Source organism: Cnephaeus nilssonii, assembly GCF_951640355.1.
Source record: "Cnephaeus nilssonii genome assembly, chromosome: 17".
Taxonomy (NCBI): Eukaryota; Metazoa; Chordata; class Mammalia; order Chiroptera; family Vespertilionidae; genus Cnephaeus; species Cnephaeus nilssonii.
Genome location: NC_137088.1, coordinates 16,880,957 through 16,907,574, shown reverse-complemented (window position 1 = coordinate 16,907,574; position 26,618 = coordinate 16,880,957). Strand labels below are relative to the sequence as shown.

The 26,618-nt window shown below is 41.0% G+C and overlaps 1 protein-coding gene across 3 annotated transcripts in view; it reads left to right on the top strand.

Annotated features, from left to right (window-relative positions):
* The window catches only part of LRRC3B (leucine rich repeat containing 3B), an 81,428-nt gene extending 56,758 nt beyond the window's left edge, over positions 1–24,670 (top strand). For all 3 annotated transcript variants that reach the window (XM_079794630.1, XM_079794629.1, XM_079794631.1), the window contains one exon: positions 23,479–24,670. In XM_079794630.1, the coding sequence (XP_079650756.1) occupies positions 23,643–24,422 (780 nt within the window). In that variant the 5' untranslated portion in view covers positions 23,479–23,642 and the 3' untranslated portion in view covers positions 24,423–24,670. The remainder of the gene's footprint in view (positions 1–23,478) is intronic.
* The last annotated feature ends 1,948 nt before the right edge of the window (positions 24,671–26,618 follow it).

Here is a 26,618-nt window from a genome sequence, read left to right as displayed (position 1 = left end):
ATGTTCTGCTTGAACTGTCTATGTTTAAGAATCCTGAAAAATGTCTCATTAATCTACTTAAGAATCGACTACATTTTTTGTTTAACAAATACAATTTTAAAAAAGTTTTGATGGCATTTCATCTGGATGAGAGAGATCTAATGCCATGGGCAGAGATTGGAAACTTCTCGACGGGTCTGAGAAATATGATTTTACATCTTTACCCACTTGTTGAAAGGGTAGCCCAGAAATGCCACACATAAGGCACCTCTTTAGTTTCCTGAAGCCTCTGTATGTCGCCCCAAGTCACAAACATGCAGTTCCCACTCTGCAGAAGCCCAGAAGTGGTCACATGGTTGACCTTTTACACGTTCAGACAGAATGCCAAAAGCCCATGTACACATTGTTTGGGCGTTGCATTTGGCAAACTCTATAGCTCGCTCCTCCTTCTTGGTCTCCAAGATCTTTTGTTTCCTTGTCATCAAAAAAAAAAAAAATCAAAGTATGGTCCAGAACAGGGGACCTATTTGGGCATATCTTTAAACACAGGTTTCCATATATTTCAGAGAAGTACCCTAATTTAGAACTATGGCTTTATCTTTCCTACTTCATTTTTAATCATAGGACTTCCCTTTGAAAGCTACAACCCAAAGGTAACACTGGACCCAGAAGAGAAAACCTAGCCTTTTATTTTCTCAAATATATATTTTCTGTCACATACTACGCAAGATAATTTAAGTAATGTGGTCTGGACTAGGCTTTTAAAAATACAGCTTTTGAAGGAGTGAGACAGAACTAGGAAGAGGTTAGAAAGTGCGGTAACGAATACAGAGTTTCTGTTCTCATTGGCATTTGCTTGTCCTTTTCATTGTTTTGTGTGCATATGGAAGCTCTTTTAGGCAGAGATAACCTGATGTCAAACCTTTGGGATTGCATTAAATTGTGTTAACAAAAACTATAGGTGTAGATTTTATGGTTAAAAAAGTATAATGTTGAATATGCAGTTATAACAGGGAAATCAATTTGAAAACCAAGGCTAAATAAAATATATTTACGAGAACCTATTTGCAGCTCATGACACTTTCTTGTTCACAGTGTAATAGGGAAGAATAGACATAAACCCATTACTTCTGCACAGCAACCGATGACATTCCATAATATTCAGGAGCTCAGGCTCTGCAGTCAGCATCTCTTGACTCAAGCAAACGTCTTTGGCCTTGATTTCCTTATCTGTAAAAGGGAACGATCGTGGCTCCCACCTTTCCTGATAACTCTGAGGGTGGGATAGGATGTGTGTAAAGCATAGAGTCCAGCCCGGCTGGCATGGCTCAGTGGTTGAACATCAACCTATGAACCAGGAGGTCACAGTTCAGTTCCCATCAGGGCACATGCCTGGGTTGCAGGCTTTATCCCCAGTAGGGGGCATGCAGGAGGCAGCCAATCAATGATTCTCTCTCATCATTAATGTTTCTATCTCTCTCTCCCTCTCCCTTCCTCTCTGAAATCAATAAAAAATATTTTTTAAGAAACAAAATAAAGCAGAGTCTAAAGTAAGGACTAAATAAATGTTATCCACTGCAATTATAATAATCATCATTATCATTATATTATCATTAATGTCAATCACCGTCTGGAACTGAGATGGTTGATGAACCTGGTATGAGTACAGGTATATATCTGAAATGGACAAAGGTTCTTGAATTGAAGAAACCGAACAGTTCATTTAATAAATCAGTATGTGCAATGTTTACCGATTTGGCAGCTAACCAGATCCATTTTACACCATAGGCAAAATGTACAGTTAACCCTCAATCTTTCCTTATTCAGGATGTGGCAACAGCTTTGCAGCTAGCCCCCCCTCTTTGTCCAACCCATTTACTTCATGCTGCTTTGTTTTCCTTCTACATTAACTAGGATTTAGACCTCCTCTACGGGCAATCTGTGTCCCATTATTGCCATCTTTCCCTCATAAATTCTCAAGTTTACTTTCTTCTCTTTCTGCTTTGCTCCCTACCCACCTCCACCTCTGCCTACACACATTGTCACCTGCAGAAGAGAACTTCTTTGGTTGCTCTCGAGTCATCTGGTTTACTGCATGGCTACCTTGCCTTTTGCCTCTGTTCCTGGCAGGAAGAGCTATTTATTTTCCCCAGGAAGTCCTGTCACTGAGATGGGAAAATAGGTTTTCTGGCCAGGAGCCTCCAGAAAGACAGTCCCAGGCCTGGAGAAAAAAATCAAACGTTCTCTTTGATGGTGGCATTGTTCACTTTAAAGCCCCACTGGACCTCCATGAACCCCACACACACCTCCCCCACTTCATGATTCTCACACAAGAGTGTCATTATCCCAGTGGGCTGGTTCATTGCCTTCCCATTGAGGACCGCATGTGGTGTTCACCCACAGAATGTTAGCATCAAAAGATTGCTGTTTTACTTTCTTCTACATCAATTAGCTCTCCATTTCTTATTTCACTTCTCCATTGTGTTTACCCAAAACAATGCAAGAGCTAAGCTTTCCTAATTTACACCCTGTGTCTCTCTACACAGGGATTCTGCAGCATGTATTTAAAAAGTGACATGCAAAAGCAATCTGTCTTCTTTTTTTTTTTTATCCCTGCTAAACCAGAGCAACTCAGTTTTGAGATCAGTTATATTTTAATCATGCTCAGTCCCAAGGCATGCTGACACTTCAGCCGTCCCCTTTGGAAATGGAAGGTGAAGAAAAGTCAGGATCTGGGAAAGGGAAATGAATGAAGCTAGAGGGCTTCCCTTGCTCCATCCAGGAAGGGGACAGCAATTCAGATCACGCCACTAGGGGCATGGTAAACACTGGCTAAATGCGGATGGCATTAACACCACAGTCATCTTATCTGTCTGTCGGGTAAGTTGCAGCAGCTGGAATCCCAGATGTTGGCAAAGGCTGATTTGAGCAGTTGCAGCATCACAGTTCCTGGGGCCCCCCATCAGTTTAGATGAAGCATAAGGTCTCGCAAGGTCTAGAGAAATGAAGAAGGGGTTGGCAAGGATATACAGGGAGTTGGATCCCCAAGGAGCAGAGAGTCATGGCAAGGCCCCATGGGAAAGCTGTAGGATGCAGATCAGGAATGAAAGCCCAGCCATTTTGACGGTCCAATACGGAGAGGCTGTGGCTATGTGGACCCATAGGTGCCTGAGACTTCTACCCTATTGAAGAAGTAAAACCAACCCCAGATTTCACTTTTTTTAAAAATATATTTTATTGATTTTTTACAGAGAGGAAGAGAGAGGGATAGAGAGTTAGAAACATCGATGAGAGAGAAACATCGATCAGCTGCCTCCTGCACACCCCCCACCGGGGATGTGCCCGCAACCAAGGTACATGCCCTTGACCGGAATCGAACCTGGGACCCTTCGGTCCGCAGGCCGGCGCTCCATCCACTGAGCCAAACTGGTTTCGGCCCAGATTTCACTCTTAAAATAACTGCCTGCTCAGAGCAAGACAGCTTCCACCACTCTGCAGGACAGATTCCCTCACTCTGCAGGACAGATTCCCCACTCTGCAGGACAGCTTTCCCCACTCTGCAGGACAGATTACCCCACTCTGCAGGACAGATTACCCCACTCTGCAGGACAGCTTTCCCCACTCTGCAGGACAGCTTTCCCCACTCTGCAGGACATATTCCACCACTCTGCAGGACAGATTCCCCCACTCTGCAACCTAGTAGTCACCAGTTCTTCTGGCTCCTGGAGCAGCCTGGCCAGACTTCCATTTTGCATTCCTCTGCTTATTTATGCAGAGCTGGGACACCCACTCTTCCTAGATTCCCTACAGCAGAATTTCATGTAAATAAACCTCTATTCTAACTTTCCAGCAACTTGCCAGGCAGATATTGGTCCAGTTCTTTGGACTCTTCTGAGTATAAGGCATGGTGATACCTGACATTGGCTGATCCTTAGCCTACGGGCTTGTTCCTCTCAGTGCTGTCTCAGGGTGCTCTGGCTGAATTGTCTGCTGGGGATTTGTCCCATTCATTCTGATGGATCAGCCAGGTTAGATGGCTTGCTGTTACTCAGTCAAGATGCCTGAATGAACATTTCCTTGGAAGCTTCTCTCTTCCCTCTTCCCTCTCCTCTCTCCTCTCTCCTCTCCCCTCCTCTCCTCTCTTCTCTTCTCTCTCTCTCTCTCAAAATAAAGTTGGGAAAGTTCCAGCCCGCTCTGGGAATGGTTTGCATTTTCTGATAGTGGTCAAGGACGCAAAGGTAAAAGCGGATTGCATGGACTGGTCATTTTAGCTAGTTCCGAGAATCAGCTGAATCTCCATCTGCATGGCAGTGAAAGGACCGTGGAGCATCAGGGATTGGGCAGATTGGTGGGGAAATCTTGATGACGTCTTGGCCTTGACCATGGCACAAGCTGCATCTGCGCTTACACTTTTCTGTCTCCTCTCTGACATTTCTGGTCCTTGGCTCCAGTTCTCTTGCTAACTTTCTATAAACATATTTAATAAGTTCATGATGCACTCCTTATTCATGTGGTAGTCAGCACTCTGATTCTACCCTGGTCAGCACTTCAACATTCCCACACACACTAATACTTGCTTAAATATACTTTTTTTGCCTTCTTGACATTGCTCAAGTTATTCTTCTTTTCTAAAACGATCTCGACCCTCAATTTCTGCTTGTCAAAGGGCTTTCCATCTTACTAATGTGACCATGGACAAGTCATTAAACTTCTCTGAACCTTCGTTTCTTTATCTGTGGAAGGAGGTGAAGCAACTGTAATGGTGAGGATGGACTTGATAGTGCTGCAATAATAAATAAGCCCCATTCCCGGTCAGGCACATGCCCAGATTGCAGGTTTGATCCCCAGTCAGGAAGGCAATCCTACTACCCAGAAGGAGCACTGAAATTTTATGAAGCACTGTAATGACACCTCTGTAAAACACATGGTAAACCCTAAGACATCATCCAGATGTTAAGGGATGCCACTATATTTCCTGCTTGCAAGGGCCAGCTTCAATGTGCTGATGAGAAAGAGAACAGTTCCCAGCCTGGCTTAACCACTTGGTAACTCTTTGACCTTGGGAAATTAACCAACTTCCCTGTGCTTCAATTTCTCCACCTGGAAAAAAAATGGGGACTGTATTTCTAAATTTCTTGAAGGGTGGTTATGTGTAGTAAATGACTTAGTAATTGTGAAATTGTCAGATGTAGTTCTTGATGCCATATATGTATTTGCTGATTAAAATTGAATTATACTACTCAGCACACTATTCTACAACTGGCTTTAAAAAATATTAAGATGTGGTAGACTTTATGTATGTATGTATGTGAGTGCTCGTGTACAAGTGTGTGTATTGCTTTATTTCTAAAAATAGCTGCATATCATTCTACCTTAAATTTCTTAGGCAGTTCAATCAATGGAAAATGCCTGTAAGACAACTCAGGAAGCTCTTGGTTTCATGAATCTCCATTGATTGAGCTGTTTTCTGTGTTACTTCTCTTAGACGTAGGGTCTAAAGGCTGTGTCTAATGACATTCAGTGGGGGAGTATGTCCAGATCAATCAATACTTTAGTCCAGTCTCTCTGCTATTGATATCTTCATCTGGTGGCAAACGTTCTCACCCGAGGATATGCTCTTCATTGAACTGCAAGCAGTTCCCTAACCCCCAATAGAAAATCATGTTCTTAGGCTTAGCCAAAAAAAGGTTACCTGCCCTTTAATGGATTTAGCTGTGGTAGAGGATTCACACAGACTATGCCCCTTACCTTTCCCAGGTAAATACCATGCTGTCCCCTTCACTGTTCTCTTCCCAATGCTTAGCACCTGATATGGGTGCCATAAACATTTCTTGACTGATGTAGTTGTGACTTTGAGTGCTCCATGATCCTTATGGTTACTTTAACACCTTCTTTTAATACTAAATTTGAAGCCAAATCTCTTTATTCCATTTCCATCTGGCTCATTGAAAGCCTTTTTCTCTCCTGCATTCCCCACTCTCCCTCCCCCACCAACTTGCATTTCTTCTTTGATGTGTTTTATAGCTTCTCTTCTTGTATATATCAAAGCATACACAAACGTGAATCTTCAGCTCAGAGAATGTGAGAAGCTAAACATCCCAGGCAGGATGAAGAACAAGTAGTGACCACTGCATGTCGAGCTTCTACGGGAGAAGACTCTGGAAATGGGAGTCCACATGTAAGAGGTTTCTTGAGAGGTGCCCTTGAGATCAACATTTGTGGATGGGATGGGACAGATTAGAATGGGAGAAGTCAAGCTGTGATGCAGACCCAGTGGTAGCCTCAGGCATCCCCACAGGCAGCCCTGATCTAGAATGGCCTTTCAGAGCTGACCCAAATTAGGCCAAAATGGCCAGGCCTTTATCTTTCTACGTAAAGGTCAGTCATCGGACTTGGTCAGTCATTTGGCTGGAAGGCAAAGTAACTTTCCGCCATGGAGACGATCCCTAAAGGGTCTCATAGCTGAAAATTCTCTACCACCAGCATTCCCTGCAGCTGGGATAAACCCTTCGTTGCAGGGGCATCTTGGTGGTATATCTCAGTGTCTACCACAGAGCCGGACAGGACATTGGTGACCATAGTCCAACCCCTTCCTATGCCATAGATTTTTCTTCTCCTCTCCCTGCCATCTTACCTGTGTTGGTGATAGTGGCTTTAAACATCTTAATGTATTTTTCTTTCTTTTCATTATTCTTTAAGGTTTTGGTACAGCCTTTGCTTGTTTCTGCTTTTGCTGTCCTTGGCATAATCTTTTAAGAATACTTTCTCATTTTCTTTGTGCTGCTATGACAATCAGCACATCCTCTGCATTATAATTGCTCTAAATACGGTCTCAGCATCCCTGTTCCTCTAGTTCTGAGGGGATAAGATGCTTCCAAACATGAGTTTATTTAATAAAATGTGGACTAATCTGTGTGGCATGCTGCCACTGAGCATATAATTCCCTTTCCTTTTCTTTGTAGAAGCTACTGTTGGAGAAAACTTCCCCCTCCTTTCTTCTTTCATCCCACAGATCATTTCCATGCAGCCCACTCGATGTTGCAGGCAGCAGGGGGAACAAGAATAGCATGAAGAATTGAAACCCACAGAAGAGCTGCAGCCGCCTCCCCTTGTGTATTTGGGAGCTGAGCTGCTAACAAGTAGCACAGTGGATTCATTTGAATTTCATCTCCCCTGGTTTCCTCTGCCTTCCCTCTGATGCTGGTGATAGTAAGCAGTGAAAGTGACCCAGGAGGAGGAGAGAATCCAGGGATTGAGATAATGCATAGTTTGAATAATCACGAATTAGCCCTGGCTCCTTCATCTCCCACAGCTTTATTTCATGCAGCCACTGAACAGTGCCTCCAAACAAGGAGACGTTCTGCAAGTGGCCTCTAAGAGCTTTCTGTCCATTTGTTGGCACTATAGAGACAGCTCATGGAAGCTTCCGTCTTGGTCCTCTCAGAAAAGGCTCAGGTGCCCCAGGTGCACCTGGGGAGACAAATCATGCAAGTTTTACAGTGATAGCTTTACAAATATGTTCAGACCCGGACAGTCAGGCATCTGTCCTTCTCTGGTAAGCAGATAAGAGAATGCTCCCTGCAAAAACAGGCACACATTTCACATAAGGGGTCACAGGAAGAATGGAACTGCTGCTTCTTTGTGCCAGGGACAAAAGTCCAGCCTAGTCAGGGAATATTCACCAGCACCAATTGAGAATAATGACCATTTCCATCTGACCCCATAATTACTGCCTGGAGTACCCTTTTCAGTCACTCCGCCTAGTTCTGGCTATTGAAGGGCAAGGGCCGCCTCTGTCCTATGTAATTATTGGCCAGTTGGGACAGACCTACCTGGCTCCCCTGAACAGACAACAATCTGCTACCTAGATAGAAGAATCAGCGCTTCACGTGGCCAAGGTCATGGCTTCACCTCCACTCCAGGGAGTTCTAGCAGCTAAGCACAGGGAGGCTTTGGAGACTCTCAGATGCTCCACATCCCTCAGGGATGCTGATGCAGGCTTACCTGCTAGAGCTGAGACACAGTGCAGGCAAATTTAAAGTGAACAATCCACTTACTACAGATTCACTCTCTCTGCCATTTGCTCCCCATAAATACTTTTTAAAAAATATATTGATTTTTTAAATTTATTTAAAGGAGGAAGGGAGAGGGAAAGAGCAATAGAAACATCACTGATGAGAGAGAATCATTGCCTCCTGTACGCCCTCCACTGGGGACCAAGCCCAAAACCTGGGCATGTGCCCTGATAGGGAATCACAGGGTATGTGCCGTGACGGGGAATCAAACTGTGACCTCCTGGTTCACAGGTCAACACTCATCCACTGAGCCACACCGCCCGGACTCCCCATAAACACTTTACCTTCATATTTTGACTGTATGCTCTGAATAACAAGCCATCTCAGAGCATGACCTCCTGTGACCATGCCCATCCCTGGGTGGTTTGTGAGCAGCAGTGGCGTCATCCTTGTGATCTTGCTAGATGCTGGTTTTCATGAATGGGATGCTGCCTTCTTCATTTCCCCAGTGTGAGGGCTCTCTGTTTTCATTCTGAACCTGATTGCACAAGAAGCAGCTCACAGTTAATGGCTCTCTATCCTCCTCCATTTCCATGGGGACTGCCATACAGATGGGGGTGAGGGGAGGCTGACTTACTTCCAGGACTTCAGCCACCACCCCATCTAGCTCTTAGGTTCCTGAGAAGCTTTTGCAGTGTTTTCAGCCACCCAATCTTTCACTGAGCAAACATGCCCTGAGCATCCACTGTGGTGTTGGCCCCAAGGTAGCTGTGGGCATCCCCGCGGCTGACACATTCAGATTCTCCACAGGCTCACCCACACATGAATGTTTTGCTGTTCTGTCCAGCCCTCCCATTTGTGACTTTAGTAGGAATTGGTGAAGTGTAAAGAGAGAAAGGGGAAGTAGTGCTGGGGTGAGGAGTGATGGTCTTCTTTGTAAAAATTGTGCAAGCATTTAGGGGAGGCAGAATGGGGCTTTATGTTATCTTTTTCTGGAAATGTGGAAATGTCTCTCTCTCTCTCTCCTGCTTGGCTTTTTTAGCTGTGTCTGGACTGAGTCCTACTTTTTACTGCTCTTTCTGGATGGTTGGTTCACTGAGCTAGCGTAAATGCTAGGATGGAGAATACCAATTTAGTTTTATTTATGTAAACTGGTGTATCAAAAAAAATAAAATCAACTTGTGTATCATGTCTGAGCAAGGAGATAGAGAAGTCCTGTTGCATCATGCAGACAAATGAGTTTGGAAAGTTGTATTTGGGTTGTTGTTGACACAAGCTAAGTCCCTGGGTAGCTGTTAATTTTTCCGGGCAATTCCCAGAGGTAAATCAAGCCGCCCATTTCCCTGTGGAACTTCAATGAACTACACTGTATGGAAAAGATAAACCATACATCTCAATTCTGACTTCCTTTTTTGTTTTGTGGAGTTTCTTCACTATGAAAGGAAGATTTCTTATATTTGGGAGAAGCCTATGTATAACTGAGAAGCTAGAGAGCACAGGTGGAGAACAGGAAGAGACAAGAATATTTCAAGACTATATCCAATTCATTGATCTAAAAAGGGCTACCTCATTCATCCATTAGCATAGTTAGATAAGCAGAAGGCAGCCTGTCTGATGATCCTTCTAATAGAACTAAATCAATAGTACCCAGGTGCGTTTTTCATATGACTTTATTGTTCTATGGATATTGGTTGGTTTTTCCATTCTGTCTTCTTCTTTAAGGATAAAATAAATGAGGTAAACTTTGATCTTACATGATCAAAATATTGGAGAAGATGAAATTTAAAAGTGCTTAACAGAATGAAGAATCCAAATGTGAAATCAAAAGGTAAATTGCATGAAGGTTGGAGATGATTTATACATCACTTGTTTGCTGCTAACAAATTTTAGGAATAGCAATCCTACTTGGTTTGATAGGGATTCTGGAAAGGAAAAATTATGAAATTCTAGAAGGAAAGATAATCCTAGTGCAAATGAGTTCTCTATTCTAGTCCTTGGCTATGATCAATTGTGAGTCTGTGGTCAGATGCAGGTCAGATAATTGTCTGTGATGGTCTAGGCTGAGCTTTCTCACATGTTTGGAGTGTGGCTGGCTCTAGGCTGGAGTACCTTTGCTGGGACAACTGGCCTCTCCTTTATATGATCACTCATCATCTAGCAGGCTAGCCAGGGATTTTTCACATGGTAGCTGGGGATGGGGGTGGGGGGCAATTCCAAGAGCAAAAGCAAGAGTCTGCATGGACTCTTAGAGAGGCCTAGGCTTGGAACTGTTTATTGCCTAATTATTATGATCATGCTCATGGCCAAAAGTTGCAATAGTAGAAAAGGGTATAAGATAAAAAGTAAAAATTGTTCTTCATACCATCAGCTCCAGAACCAGCTCAAAGAGGTAAGACTATTATACATTATTGTTCTTCCATAACTTTTTAATTATGTGTGTGTATGTGCTTGTGTGTGTTTGTAGATCTTTGTTTTGTCTTACATAAGTGTGATCTTACATGTACACTTTTCACCTAACATATATTTTAGATTTTTTAAAATTAGAATTTATAGATTGCATCTTTCTTTTGTATTGATGTACCATTTTTAATCTTTTTGTAATGGACTGATGGATTTTTAGGATAATTCTAGTTTATTTTTTAATTCTTTTTTATTTTGCTTTTTCTCTGACAAACAGTGCCTCACTGAAGTAACAATCTTATACATATATCTTTGCACAGTTATATTTTGAATGAAAAACAAAAAAATATATATACAGGGCATTATATACAGGACTATTGAAAAAAATGTTAAAGGGGCTGTAAATAAACAGGTTTTTTTTTTAATACAAATGTTGACCAACAAATAGTAGCTTGCTTCTCTGGTCTGCTCTGCTCTGACCAGGAGGAAATGGACTGAGCCAGTGGTCCTATCAGATATCATTCTGACTGAGATCCACAATGGCTAAAACTAGGAGAAGGAGACAGCCTTCTGGAGCTGCCACTTTCCCCGTGGAACAACTGTACATAGTTTGGTTTTGACATTATGGACACAGATTCAATATAATCTGGACAGTTGTAACCAATTCTGTCCTTTTATTTTAATTTTATTTTAATAAATATATTTTTATTGATTTCAGAGAAGAAGGGAGAGGGAGATAGAAATATCAATGATGAGAGGGAATCATTGATTGGCTGCCTCTTACACATGCCTATTGGGGATCAAGCCCACAACCCAGGCATGTGCCCTGACCTGGAATCAAACCAGTGACTTCTTGGTTTGATTGTGGAGGCTCAACTGCTGAGCCACAGCAGTTGGGCCAATTTTGTTATTTTAAAGACACTGCCCATCATGTTATGTAATAGCCCTTTCAATGATGTAGACCATGAACAGAATTCAGATGAGAAGCTGAGAATCCTTTGACTCAAGTAATTTCACCTCTAGGAATTTCTATTAAGGAAATAATCTGACAGGGAAAATGTATTGACTCAAAACATGCATTTCAATTTCACATTATTTATGGTACATTTTTATCAAAATATGGGAGAAGACCAAAATATCTAACAAAAGAATAATGTTTAAATAGGTCTAATATGTGCAGGCATTAAAATGATAAATGTCATGACAATTTAGAATCTTGAAAAAGAAAAAAATGATACCTATGCTAAAATTGCAATTATAAAATACTAGAGGCCTGTTGCTTGAAGATTTGTGCAAGAATAGGCCTTCCTTCCCCTGACTTCGCTCCCAGCCACCCAGGAGCCTGCAAGTCCTCACTCCCGGCGGAGCACCGCTCCTGTAGCTCCCTCCACCACCACCCCCCTCCCTCCCCCTCATAGCAGGTGTCCCGTCCTTCCTGGCCGCTCTGCACCTGCGTATGCAAATTAACCCAACAAAGATGTTGGGTTAATTTGCATACTCACTCCTGATTGGCTGATGGGCATTGTGGAGGTACGGTCAATTTGCATCTTTCTCTTTTATTAGTGTAGATATGTGTATATGCATATTACATGTGATCTTAAGGTCTGGAAGAATAAAATATTTGATTTGTTAGATGTTTGAATTTTGCATAGTCTTTTTTAATTTACAAAAATTGTATTTGTTTTATAATATTATTTGTAAAATTAAAAGTTAATAGTCCACAGAAGATAATTTGTTGATGGCTAGGAAGAGTGTGAGCCCTGAACAAAAGTCTGTTTTTATCTTAGTCAGGGACACTCTAGATTTGACAAGGCTCTCTCCTTACTCTTAAGGGTGTTGTGTATAATAAAATGACCACGTGTCTCATTTTTTCTGGATCAGTTTCTATTTGAGCCTGTTGTCCCAGTATAATTGTTACCAGTACTTCTTTTCACTGTCAGAGTGACTTTGTTTGTATAATAAATTCTATGAACCACTCCCCGCCACACACACACATTATAAAGGACATGCTAACCATCCTGAAGGGACATGCTAACCATACTGTTCTATCCCATTTTCTATTATATCCCTGTTTTTTTAAAATATATTTTTTATTGATTTCAGATAGGAAGGGAGAGAGAGAGATATAGAAACATTGATGAGAGAGAATCATTGACTGGCTGCCTCCTGGGGATCAAGCCCAAAATCCAGGCATGTGCCTTTGACCGAAATCGAACCTGGAACACTTCAGTCCACAGGTCGACACTCTATCTGTTGAGCCAAACTGGCTAGGGCTATTTTATCCCTTTTTTATTATGCATCTCTAGTATACATCATCCTTAGATGATAATTTAGCTTTCTATGGCTTAGAAAGTCTTTCACAGAGCAGTGATTTCACCTTATGCCAAAAGCCAAAGAATATATATGCATCATCAGTGAAAACTTAAAAATATTATCCATTATATTATATATGGTAGCCCTTTTAAAGGATCTTATAAAATTTCTGAAAATTTGAAAAAGTTTCTCTCTGCTAATAACTAATCATCTTTTTCTATATTAGATAATAACCACTTTGTAACTTGATGTTCTGGTCTTCCTTTGGCTTCCTTTGAGCTAAGCCAGGCATATAGTTGCCGCAAAAGTCCTTAACCCAGTATAACAGGGGGTCAGAAGAACTGATTGGAGTTCTGTTTCCCACTTACTACCGTGTTCATTTTCTAGAGCTGTTGTAACAAATTAACACAAACTTTGTAGCTTATAATAACACACATCTATTGTCTTACAGTTCTGAAGGCCAGAAGTTTGAAGTCAGTTTCACCGGACCAATCCCTCTAGAGGCTCTAGGGGAGAAGTTATTCCTTGCTGCTTCCAGCTTCTGGAGGCTGCCAGCATTTCTTGGCTTGTGTCCACATCACTGCAATCCTTTCTTCAATAGTCATTTTGCCTCATTCTCTTCTGTGTCAACTATCCTAACTCTCTTTCAGATAAGGGCACACTCAGATAATCCAGGATAATCCCTTCATATCAAAGTCCATAGTCACACCTGCAAAGTCTCTTTTTCCATAAAATGTAACATTTAAGGGTTCAGCGATTCAGACCTAGATATTTTGGGGGACATTTTTCAGCCTCCTATAATCTACTCTCTGGCCCCCAAAGATTTACATCCATCCCCCATGGAAAATATATTCATCATATCCCAACATCCTCAAAAGTCTTAACCCATTATAGCAACAACTCAAAATTTAAAATCTCATCTAAATATTATCAGCTCAAAAGTCCCAAATCTTATCATCTGAGTCATCTAAAGCAGACATGGGAACACTCTGGGTCAAAATTTCTCTTATCTTCAAATCAAAGCATTTGGTCCAATGCTTTGCACGTAGTAGATGCCCAGGGAATTTTAGCAGGATCAATTTCTTAAAAAGTGATAACAGTCACTCATTCTACTCAGAAATGCAACAGAATTCAGCATAAGTTAGTGCTTTCTAAAAGTAGCTTTCTAGTTGCCTATGGATCCTGGCAAGTCTTTGGGAGTCTACATTTATGTAGATTCTGTGTTAAGAGTTTGCAGAGCTGACACTATTTTTAATACCATAGGCATTTGCTGGGAAATAATAGAATAGCAGAAAGAAACTGAGATAGATGGGTTCCCACTCAGTCTTCCTATAAACATGGGGCATGTTGAATAATAAACACAGATATTAGCAAAGACATAGTCTTATCTTTATTCTATGTCTAATACCCACAGAGAGATAGATGGTGGGTCAAAAAAAAAGTGATTTGTTGTTGTTGTTGTTGGTTGTTTTTCCAGTGTGCTCCTGGGTAGGAAGAACTTTAAAATCCACCCTGGAGATCATGTAGGAAAGAGGCAACTTGTTCATAAGAGCGGTCTGTCCCCCCCTGCCCCCCCACCCCCCAATACATTGAGAGTTTGCTTAAAGCTTTATTTTATGAAATAGGTTTTAAAAGAGGAAAACTAGTACCTGAAACTAATTAAGATCTGGAACATATAGATTTCATGTTAGTTTGACCTAAGTTTTATATCCCTATAGCTTCTCAGAGATTCTCACAGGAAAAGGGAGTTTTTTCTCCTTTTATTGACTTGCCCAAACTTTGTAGGAAGCTGTCAGCAGAGAGCTGGCTTGGCATTTGAAACTCAGCACTTCTATTTACAGACTCTCTATATCAAAAAGTGGCCAGTATAAGAATTACATAAACCAATGAACATTGATTGGGATCTATTCTGTGGGACTAAGGGATCCAGGTTCGTCTTTCTGCTCATCAGCTGTGTCACTTTGAGCAGTGCCCATTCAGTGAGTCCCCCTACTGTACTAAAGACTCATGATGTCCACCATAAGTATCCGACAGTGCTGTTGAAAGATAAAGAGAGCATATCCATAGACTTGCCCCACAGCATCTAATGTAGGCATTCCAAAGCCTTTCTGTCTCCCTCCTCCTATCCTCCCATCTTTCTTTTCAGCATGTAATAATTCCCACAATGTAAAATGCGTCCTGGTCCTGGTTCCTCATCTTAGTAGAATCAGTTGAGAAGGAAAAAAATACCCACTGTAGTTGGGATGTAAAGAGCTTTGTGGTACATTTTTGACCACATGCTTTGGAAGCCAAGGACTGAATTAAGATCTTGCTTCTGTCACTGAGCAGCTAAGACAGTAGGCAGATTGCATAACCTCTCTATGCCTCGATTTGCTCACCTGCACAAAGGTCATAATTGTGCCATTCCAGTGCTGTTGTGAGAATTGTGTAAGGAGATATATGTGTATCCAGAATAAAATGCAACTTCACCTTTTGCCTTTCTTCAATCTCTAGTCTGTGTGAGTGATCATCCTCCTTTAGTCTCTGAGTAAAAATGTCCATCAGTTCCACAATCTCGTGCTTAGTCTTAGGTAATAGATTGTCCTACCATTATTTTGTCATAAACTCAATTAATTTAAACCAAAGTACAAATTAAATATGATAATTTCAATGTCTAGTTCAAGAGATTAACCTGTGCTCTGAATTTCTTTAATGTTCAACTATTTTCCCCTCCTCTTTGTTCCAAACTCAGGGGGAAGGGGAAAGGGATGTGGCGAGTGGCTTGATTTCTCCTCTCTGCTCTTCCACCCCAAACCTCTTAGGCCATTGACATAACTGGGTTTTAGCTGTTATGCTCAGAGACTCACTGGAAGGTATAATAGGATGAACCTGGTGCTTCTCTCCCAGGGTTCTTTTATCCTCCCCCGCCCCCCAACTCTCACCCTTTTTCTCCCCTGACCCTTGTAGTGGTTATATTCCAGATGGCCCCTTACCCAAAATCTAACCATCTACCCTTCATTTTCTTGTTGCTGGGGTCTTTCTGTCCTACCATGGAATCCGAAGGGACAATGAGACAGAACACAAGAGACTCTCCATTGGGGATCTCATTTCTACATGTGGCCATATCTGACCTTTAGGAAATAGGATGCCATCCCTTATCTGGCAAAGTCTGGGAGTAAAGGCTCACCCAAGCATCAAAATATCACCCAGTCCCACCACTAAACAATGCATCAACATGGTTATTATTTTAGGACATTCTGCCCCGCAGCTCCAGGGGTCATGTAATAACTCTCCTCTTGGGGAGGTGATAGGGTAGGTAACTCTTGATGCTTTTTACCCTCAAAGTGGGCAAGGAGATGCAATACACATATCAGTCAACCTTCACATGGCAACTTGCCACCTCACTTTGGATTTCTATATCCACTTAACCAGGAACCAAGTCAGAATTTCAGTTTTACCATCCTGTTAAATGAGATCATCACTTAATATCTGGCATGCAATTAATGCCAAATGAATGACAACTGTTTTATAATGAAATGAGAATGGGTCTTCATTCATTTCCTTTTTTAAATATATTCTTATTGATTTCAGAGAGGAAGAGAGAGGGATAGAAACCTCAATGAGGAGAGAGAATCATTGATCGGCTGCCTCCTGCATGTCCCACACTGGGAGTCAAGCACACAACCGGGGTGTGTGCCCTGACTGGGAATCAAACCATGATCTCCTGGTTCATAGGTAAACACTCCATCGCTGAACCATGCCAGCAGGCCTCAATAAATATTTATTAAATTCTTACTGTGGGCAATGTGAGAATATAAAAATGGGTGAGACACTGACTTTACCCTCTGAAATCTCATAGTCTGATAATAAAAATAAACAGATGTCTTTGAGAAGTGCCATTCATCTTCAGCTTTCACATCATTGATCTATGTTTATTGAGCTCAGGTTTCTGTGTCTGGGTAAGGAAGTGTGGGAGATAGGATAAGAATAGAAGGATTCTTATGGACAACAGGGGGTCATTGCTGACCAGCGGGAATCCATGATTAGAGTATTTTTTAACCTGATATGAAAGGGGACTTGGGAGCAGGGCAAGATTGTACGCAGGCAGTCCAGAAAGGAGGCATTTTTGCTTTCTTTCACAATAATAAGATGGAGGTTTAAACAGAAAATAGGCAGTGAAAATATAAAGCATAGGAGAGAGATAGAAGGATGAATAAAAATGAAAACTCTTTTAAAAATCAGGAGGAAAGAACAGGTGACGTATAGCAGAGGAGGCATGTATTTGGGTGGGGATGATGCGTGAAAATTTTACTTATAGGTACGCCCAGTTTGAGCCCTTGGTGAAATCTTCTGGTGTGAGGTGGTTGCGAATAGAAATGTAGAACTAAAATTCATGGCAGGCCGCAGGGCTAAAGATGTGAACTAAGGAGTTTTATCTACCAACATGATCTCAATGCAGCAGTGGAGAAAAGTACCTGAGTTATTCAGGTCTCAACTCTCCCTAAATTTTTGGTCAGGAATTACATACATTGATGGCTTATGCAATCCATAGTTGGTTTATAGAAAATCTGAACATATTATAAAATAAGTATATAATTTCTATTATAGAGTATAAAGCTAATTTTGGAAATATTGCATTGAAAATATCACGCACTCAAACTTTAGTGTTTGTGAAAATAAACAAACACTACCCAAATGAGAACAAGCAAAAGCCATTTTTTCCATGCTTTTTATAGCAAGGAACACAATCACTTGCATTTGGCAGGGACTCAAACATGGGAAAGAAAGTTGAGGAAAAGTGAAAAGCCTCAGATTATGCTCTGATGGAGGCTCTGGGTTTGGGGAAGGTTAAATAGAAACAGAGCATCCTCTGTGATTGGTTAGGGGAGGTTTCCCTGGTTATTTCGAAGTTGGAAATGGGGACAGAAATTAGGGAAGCTGGCAGTTATTGACTAAGACCTGGCTGATCTGGGCTGGTTGCTGCAGAGGTTGTAGTTTGCTTTCTAGGGCTGGTTGCCACAGGTTGTGAATTAGACTTCTATTTTTATATAGGGCCTCATGATTGCCCACTAGTGTATTCACTTTCTCTCTTTCTCTCTCAGCCTCTCTCTTTCTCATTAATCCTCACTAGAGGATATTTCCCCATTGATTTTTATTATTTTTTTTTAGAGAGAATTGAAGGGAGAAGGAGAGACCAAGAGAGAAACATCAATGTGAGAGAGACACATCATTGGTTGCCTCTGCATGTGCCCCGACCAGGGCCGGGGATTGAGCCTACAACCAAGATACATGTCCTTGACTGGAATTGAACCCAGGACCCTTCAATCCAGCTTAGCCAAATATAGTCCAGGGGTTGCTGGTTCAATTCCTAGTCAGGGCACATGCCTGGATTACAGGCTCGATCCCCAGTAAGGGGCATGCAGGAGGCAGCCAATTAATGTTTCTCTCTCAATCAATAAAAACATAAATATTTTTAAAAGTTGCTTTCTGAGCTGTACATTTGAATTGGGTTTCCAGCTAATCCCTCATTCTTTTGTATTAAATCTTTATTGTAAAACAAAAACAAACTAAACATCTTTATACTATAAGTTAAAACAAAACACAACCAACAGATGCAAGACACTGGGGGTGAGGGGATGAGGGCAAGTGCCAGGGGGTAGGGGAGGCCAGAGGGAGGTCAATGGGAGAAAAAAAAAGAGAGAGAGACATATGTACTACTATTTGTAATACCTTAAATAATAAAATAAAATAAAAATACTTAGAACTAAAAAAAAATGATTGAGGAAAGTTCATTTCTATTAAAAAACAAAACAAAACAAAACAAAAATCTATACAGAGGGTATAAAATAAAGACACTTCCTTTTCCCCTGCCAGGCCCTGAGTGCCATTCTTCGGAATTAACCATTATTAATAGCTTGTTTTACATCCACTTAGAAATGGTCTGTGCATATGTAAACATAAATTCTTCAGTTGCATATTTACCCCCTCTTTTTAAAACTTTTACAACAATAGGATTATACTATACAAACCCCTTTTTTCAAGGAGCTTTTTTCTTTGGAGAACTTTACATTGGTACAGGTCAGTCTACCTTGTTCTTAAATTTTAATCTTTGATGGATATTCTTAAATTGCTCATACAGAAAGAGTCCCCAACTTATCCCCTCATCAAGTGTTTGAGGGCGTGTTGTTCACACTTTTATTGACATTAGATATGTTTCCTAATTTAAATCAAAATGATAGGTATGTTAACTTGAATTTATTTTACTGTCAGTGAGATCAAGAATCTTTTCATATGAATTATTGGTCATTTGTATACATCATATTTCTGTCCATCTTTCCATTGGATCCGCTTCTTATGTTTTGTAAGAACTTCTTGTATTGTTTGTTAAAGCCTTTATTCTATCATCTGTTCTTTCCTTTGAGTATGGTCTTACTCTTTGCCATAGAGAAATTTTAATTTTAACTATTACATTTATAAGGTTTTTTATTTTTTGTTTTGTTTTTTAATATATTTTTATTGATTTCAGAGAGTAAGGGAGAGGGAGAGAGAGATAGAACATCAATGATGGGAGAGAATCATTGATCAGCTACCCCAAGTTACTGGGGATCGAGTCTGCCACCAGGGCATGTAACCCGCTGAGAATTGAACTGGTGACCTCCTGGTTCCTCAACCACTGAGCCACACCTGGCTGGGTCAGTCACAAAGTTTTTTTTCTCATTAATTTGAATTGTATGTCCTGAATTAAAAGATTCAATTTTGCTTTTTAATCAAGTTATTCTGTTTGGTAGCAGAATTGCATGGGATGTAATTGGAAGAAATTGGAGTGTCTGGTATTTCTCTCTGAATTGTGCTCTATTATCTCAGAAGAACTTATGAAAGTTTTGGGGTTAGATGCCCTGAGTGTCCCCTAATGACAAGAAGAAAGAAACAGGAAACAAGACAGGGTTGTTAATCAACCACTGAAAGAACAGTCTTCTCAGGCAGTCTGCTAAGGGCACTGTCTTTCCTTCTGGAAGCAGTATTTGATGGTTGACACCCAATTCTGTCATTAATGCCTGTAGCTCAGAAACATGGGTGACAGAAAAATGTGAGTAAGGCCTGGGTCCGGGGATAACATGGCCCTCTTTCAGGGAACAGCTCATCCCTGGACATCATATCCAGAAATACAGTAGCTTCCTGATTCCCCCAGACCTATTGGAAGGGGGTGAAGGGATAAGAATAAAGTAGTCCAATGAATTGAGAATTGCACATAGCGAGTTAGGAAGTAAAAGATGCTGTTGAATTTGGTCTGTCCCTTTGGTGGGTCTTGTTCCTTATCAGGACAGGCAGTAAGTAGGCTGCTGCTGCTATTGTTACCCAAATCAGTTGTAGGTTTCCAGGCTCGTCTTTAACTCTGTACTCTGCTGCACAATACTGATAGCGGAAGAATAGCCACTCTTTTACTCTGAGGCACATATCCCCATGTCTTCCTGTTCCAAGAGCCACTGTTGACTTATCCAGTAATTTAGGACAATGACAAGATGGTAATCCCTTTGGGAAATAGTATTTCAGTATAGTAGAGTGGAGAGGCAGCTCTTCCATCCTCCCTGCTGGAGATGATCTTGACTCGCTATCATTGGCCTTGCTGTCTGCCTCCTGGACATCCAAGGACTCAGCTCTCTATATCCTTATCTCTTGTCACTTTGTCCTGGCTGAGGGTGGAAGCTCTAGAGTCTGAACCATAGCAACCCAGCAATCTATCCAATCTCCAAAACTTTTATTCCCCTTTTATCAAACATCATAGAGAGAAAAGTGAAATTCTTCATTCGAATCCAACCTCTTAATGAAAGGGACACTCTGGATTTGTACTCCTAATAAGCATTCCATCCAGTGTATAGGTGGACCATGTGGGGCATAAAGCGTTCCATTTCAAGAGGGATTGCACACTGATTCCATTTCAAGATATGCCCTAACCATTTCTTATCTGTGACCATGACCATTGGGTTGACTATTCTGGAGAAACATGAGTAAGTCTAGAGGAGCCTACGAAGAAAGAATTCTATTCTGCTTTTCATCAATTAGCAGCCTGCACTCAGGATGTTTTCCAAAACCATTGTGTTGAGATCTAAAACCAATAGACATTTCATGAGCCAATATTTATGTTAAAATTAATAAAAGTAATTACCATAGGGAAGAAAAAGCACAGCTAGATTCTTCAGTACTTCATTGGTTCATTCATACAATAGATATTTAGCCCTTACTACATGTCAAGCAGTAGGCTAGGAGTTGGGAATACATCTCGGATAATAACAGTAACTATAGCTAAAAAGTATTGAGCTCTTAACTACCTATTAGGCATTGTGGATTATCTCCTATAATTCTCAAATCAACCTTGTAATTAGGTGCTTTTTAAATCTTTATGTGAAGATAAGGGAAGTGAGGTTTAAATAACTTACTTAGCAGCACACTGCTAATAAAGACTATAGCTAGAATACAACCCCAGAGTACTGTCTACTTTTTGTTAACTGTTGTTTCTACATGAGGCAAAACAAGTCCCTGCCTTCATGAAGCTTGTAGTCTAAATTAGAGAACACTTTTCTTCAGACAGAGTCTTAATTTGTCTCTGAAGAGATGTAGAGTGTCCTCCAGAGAAGGCTTCCCACCTTTCAGCAAGACTTGATGGAAATTGCTTGATGACATGGACACCCTTTATTGTCTCTAATCATATTCATTTCTCCCATCTTCTGTGTCCTCCTCATGTACCACTCCTAGCATCCTTTGCCTTGTTCTGCTGCCCTCTTTCCTGTCTATGTTCTCCCCTCATACCTGTTTATTTTTTCTCTCTCCCATTTAGACAATTTACTAGACACTGTAAATGCCATGCAATGCAATTCTGAAGAAAAACATGAAAGGAAGAGAAAATTTTACTGTAAATGATGTGAGCTATTGATGGATGGCTTAGTAAGCCTAGGGGTCCTTCTTTAACATTCTCTGGCATTTAAGGTTCTTAGGATTCCAAAAGCACATTCGCACTATTCTGCTGTGGCCAATCTCATGTTTTCCATGATTAACAACCCAGTTCATTGTATTTTCATCTCACATTAATCTTCTCTCCTGTGAGTTTGGTAACATTTGGAGTCATTTCCCTCTGTATTTATCCATCTGGGATCTTTAGAAAAGATAAGTTTGCAGAGAGTCATTTGTTGCTCATGCTGAAAGACGTTTGTTGCTCACTGCTGTGAGAAGAATGAATGTTTCTCCACTCCTGAGAGAGAATCGTCTGAAGGCAGGCATGGATTCCCTACACAATGCAGAGGGGCCCCTCAGTGGAGGTCCATGGGGTCCTCCATTTGGGATTGAGCTGCAACATAACAGCATCAGAAATCAAAACAAGCAATGTTACTTGGATCTTGACTGTCCTCAAGGGACAGATGGATTTGGGGAGAGAGGTGTGGAGATGGCAGAAAGAGAGAGATTGAGAATAATGAGTCCGAACAAAGTCTTTGGCTTGAGTCCTTTAACACCTACATGTTATTTGACCTTGGGCAAGTCATACAATCTCTCTAAGATCCACTCACCTCCTCTACATACTGGCCCCAAAGATGTCTGTCCTCTCTACAGAACAGAGTAGGTTTGAGGGTTAACTTATATTCTCAAAGGGGCAAAGGTAGACTTACAGTTGTTCCTATGCAATATAATACAATAATTAATACATAATAATACAAGAATAAACTCTGTTTTGCATACTCAACAACTGTAAACTTACTTTTGCCTTAACATGTAGTTATGATTGGGAAGAAAAAATAGGCTATTAGGGAATTCATAAAGGCTAGTATTTTTTATTTCTCATCTTATATTTTACAAAGGGCTTGGAGGTATGTGTCATGGTTGAAAACCCATTGTGGAGGGATATGTTATTTGGAGAATAGAGAGAGAATCCTTTGGAATTTCAGTTAAGGGCATCCTCTAAGCATAATGTAATCTCAGGAGGTCACATGAGAGGCAATTCTTATGGAGATTCTGGGCTGTCTGTCTTTAGCAACAGTTTGTGGTGAAGGTCAGAATGCATTCTTTTTTTAAAAATATATTTTATTGACTTTTTACAGAGAGGAAGGGAGAGGGATAAAGAGTTAGAAATATCGATGAGAGAGAAACATCGATCAGCTGCCTCCTGCACACTCCCCACTGGGGATGTGCCCGCAACCAAGGTACATGCCCTTGACTGGAATCAAACCTGGGACCCTTCAGTCCGCAGGCCAACGCTCTATCCACTGAGCCAAACCGGTCAGGGCCATTTATTCATTTCTTAATTCAAGTAAGATATGTCTATAGAGAAAATATTCCAAATTGGAAATCCATTAAAAAGCCCTGACAGATACTGGTCATTACCTGTGAAATATTATTGTTATTTCTCATTGCTGCACAAATGCAGGGCTAACTTGCATTAATGCATGTTATTGTAGGAAGGCAGGAAGGTGTAATTAAATTTTACAACTGTAGAATTGAAGGGGTTCAGAAAAAGAATCAGTAGAGATGTAAGAAATCTGGACTGTTTGCTCTAATTCTGCACAACTAAAACAAGGTGACATAATTCAGAAATGTTGTTATTTATTGACAGTTTTCTCCCCTAGCAACTGGAGTTTGAACAGGAGACTCCCATTACGCAAGTAACTCCCAGTGGTGTTAATGGAAATTACCTGTGTAACCAACCCTCCTGCCCAGATAGAACGCCAGATGCCCGAGAGCACTTTTAATTGCAATGTACCTCCCTTTGCAAAAAAAAGCTAATTGCATCTGCTTCCCTTTCCTTTAGGTATCCAAGCAAGGACAGGAATAATGAAGAGACACATGTGCTAGTGGCAGCCTTTTGAACTACACAAGAAGGAAATCAACGGTGTGGACAGAGCTGGAACCGTTGCCATGCTTGTTTGTTGGAGCAAATGAGGAATGGGCTTGTGATTATGCGGACATTCCAGCATGAATCTGGTAGACCTGTGGTTGACCCGTTCCCTCTCCATGTGTCTCCTCCTACAAAGCTTTGTTCTTATGATACTGTGCTTTCATTCTGCCAGTATGTGTCCCAAGGGCTGTCTTTGTTCTTCCTCTGGGGGTTTAAATGTCACCTGCAGCAATGCCAATCTCAAGGAAATACCTAGAGATCTTCCTCCTGAAACAGTCTTATTGTATCTGGACTCCAATCAGATCACATCTATTCCCAATGAGATTTTTAAGGACCTCCATCAACTAAGAGTTCTCAACCTGTCCAAAAATGGCATTGAGTTTATCGATGAGCATGCCTTCAAAGGAGTCGCTGAAACTTTGCAGACTCTGGACTTGTCTGACAACCGGATTCAAAGTGTGCACAAAAATGCCTTCAATAACCTGAAGGCCAGGGCCAGAATTGCCAACAACCCCTGGCACTGCGACTGTACTCTACAGCAAGTTCTGAGGAGCATGGCGTCCAATCACGAGACAGCCCACAATGTGATCTGTAAGACTTCTGTGTTGGATGAACACGCCGGGAGACCTTTTCTCAATGCTGCCAACGATGCTGACCTTTGTAACCTCCCTAAAAAAACTACCGATTATGCCATGCTGGTTACCATGTTTGGCTGGTTCACCATGGTGATCTCATATGTGGTGTATTACGTGCGGCAAAATCAAGAGGATGCCCGGAGACACCTTGAATACTTGAAATCCCTGCCAAGCAGGCAAAAGAAAGCGGACGAACCCGATGACATTAGCACTGTGGTATAGTGTCCAAAATGACTGGCATTGAGAAAGCAATTCGTGTGCAATTGCAGTAGAATAAGTGGTTTACTTCTCCCACCCATTGTAAACATTTAAAACTTTGTATCTCCGTTTCTTTTGAATTATGCCACTGTTGGTCTTTTAATAGACATGACAACACAACAAATGATTTTAGTTTAGGTGATCCACCCCTTAATTGTACCCCCGGTGGTATATTCCCAAGTCAGCTACTATCTGAACATTAGTTCGCTCCATCTCACTATTTAATAATGAAATTTATTTTTTTAATTTAAAACCAAATAAAAGCTTAACTTTGAACCATGGAAAACAGAGTGACTTATTGGTCAAGAAAACAGTATAGTCATTCCATTGCTTTAAAGAGAAACAGACAATTCTGGTGAACCTAAAGAACTAGCCTAATGAATAAACCCTACTGTACACTGGGGAGCCATTGCTGAATTATTTACCAAGTGAAGTATCTGTCAGACTTTAGACTACTGAGCCTTAGTAAACCCAGGTGGGAATACACATTCTGCAGAGGCTTAATCAATTGTGATGCCTCCAGGTGTTTGTTATCTAAAAGTTGGTGTGTTTAGCTATAAAGGTCTTTTTATAGCTAAACACACTACTTCTAGTCTATTCTAGAAACGTGGAAAAGAAAAAAGACAATATTCTGTTTTCAGTGTTACCTTCTGGTGAACAGGAGTGTGTGACAAACAGAAATAGCCATGGTAAAAAGGAAGGTCCTAGTAACTATCAGCTGTGTGCAAGCACGGTGCAAGGCATTCTAATACTACTATTATGTCTCTAAGCCCTCACTACAGGATGGAAAAGTGACAACTGTACCCCATTTACGTAGGAGGAAACTGTGGGTGCAACAGTTTCAATGACTTGCTCGGTAGAGTATCGGAACTTGAATTTGAACCAAGTCTTCCTCTCTCCAAAGATTGAGGTCTTCTCATTATGTTCCTACTGGGTTGGTTTAAAGAGATATAAGCTACATATTTAAAAATGCACCCACATTAGATTTAACAAATGTATACACCTCAAGATATTATGTCCCTGATATTGTTCAGCGATAGGGGAAAGCTCATTTAGTTCTTGGAGTAGGGAATTGTGTGTGCTTGTGTGTTTTTTTTGGGGGGGTCGGGGAGATATTAGGGTGCCATTACAGATAATCCTCAATATTTGGGTGGGATTTCATCAGATGGTGATATAGCCAAGGAAGACAGAGGAAGCAGAAAGAGCAAGGGGATAAAAGTGTAGGGAGGTATTTGGGATGAAGGAATCTATGTAGGGGAGAAGTGAAAGACAAATTGGAGGCAAACCATGGGGATCTCGGTTCCAGACTCAGGAATAGGAGTAACTGATGGTAATTATGGAACACTTACTATGTACCAAGTACTTTTTTGAGGCTGTCTTAATTAATCCTTAAAATTACCCTATGAGATAGTCTTTTGTAAATGAGGAATCAGACGAGGGAGTTTAAGTAATGAATTCAGTTCCCTAGAGCTTATAATAAGTAAAGCAGGTAATGAGACCCAATCAGTCAGATCCAGAACCTATAGACCTCTTAACCACTGTACTATATTACTTTACAGTCATAGACTTTACTACATAAAGTTGCCGGCTTCCCAGACCTAGAAATTTGCACACTGCTGAGCTATGGTTGCATTAAAAAATAAGAGAAGAAAAAAAATAAAAAACACAGCCCTTTGTAGGATTTTGGTAAGAAGGAAGTATCCTTTGCCACCTTTACCTACATCACCTTTTCTAATCCATATTAGGTTAGCTTTGGGCCTCCAGGAATCACATTTCTGCCCTTAGAAAGCACTATAATTTTAGACATATCAATTGTCTCTAAAAGTGTTACTGGCATGAACCATGAGGGTCAGACCTGCTGTAGGGCTTTCAGACCAGGCTACATTGGGATAACATCCTCCCCCCCCCCCCCAAAAAAAAAAAGGCCACTGGCTTTTCATGCCCACCCTAGTCTTTCTAAAAAGTGTAAAGCCTAATCTAGAAGCCTAAGATGTGAAATTCAGGATATGGGCCCCAACACTCCTGCATTCCAGTGAGAAGGAAGCCAGACTGTCTGCTTTGAAGGCTAACTGGATTTGAAGACCTTCAGAGAATTTGGAGCTTTGCTGAAGATTTAACGCCCCCTGGAGGACAACATTATAATATATCTCTATAAGTACT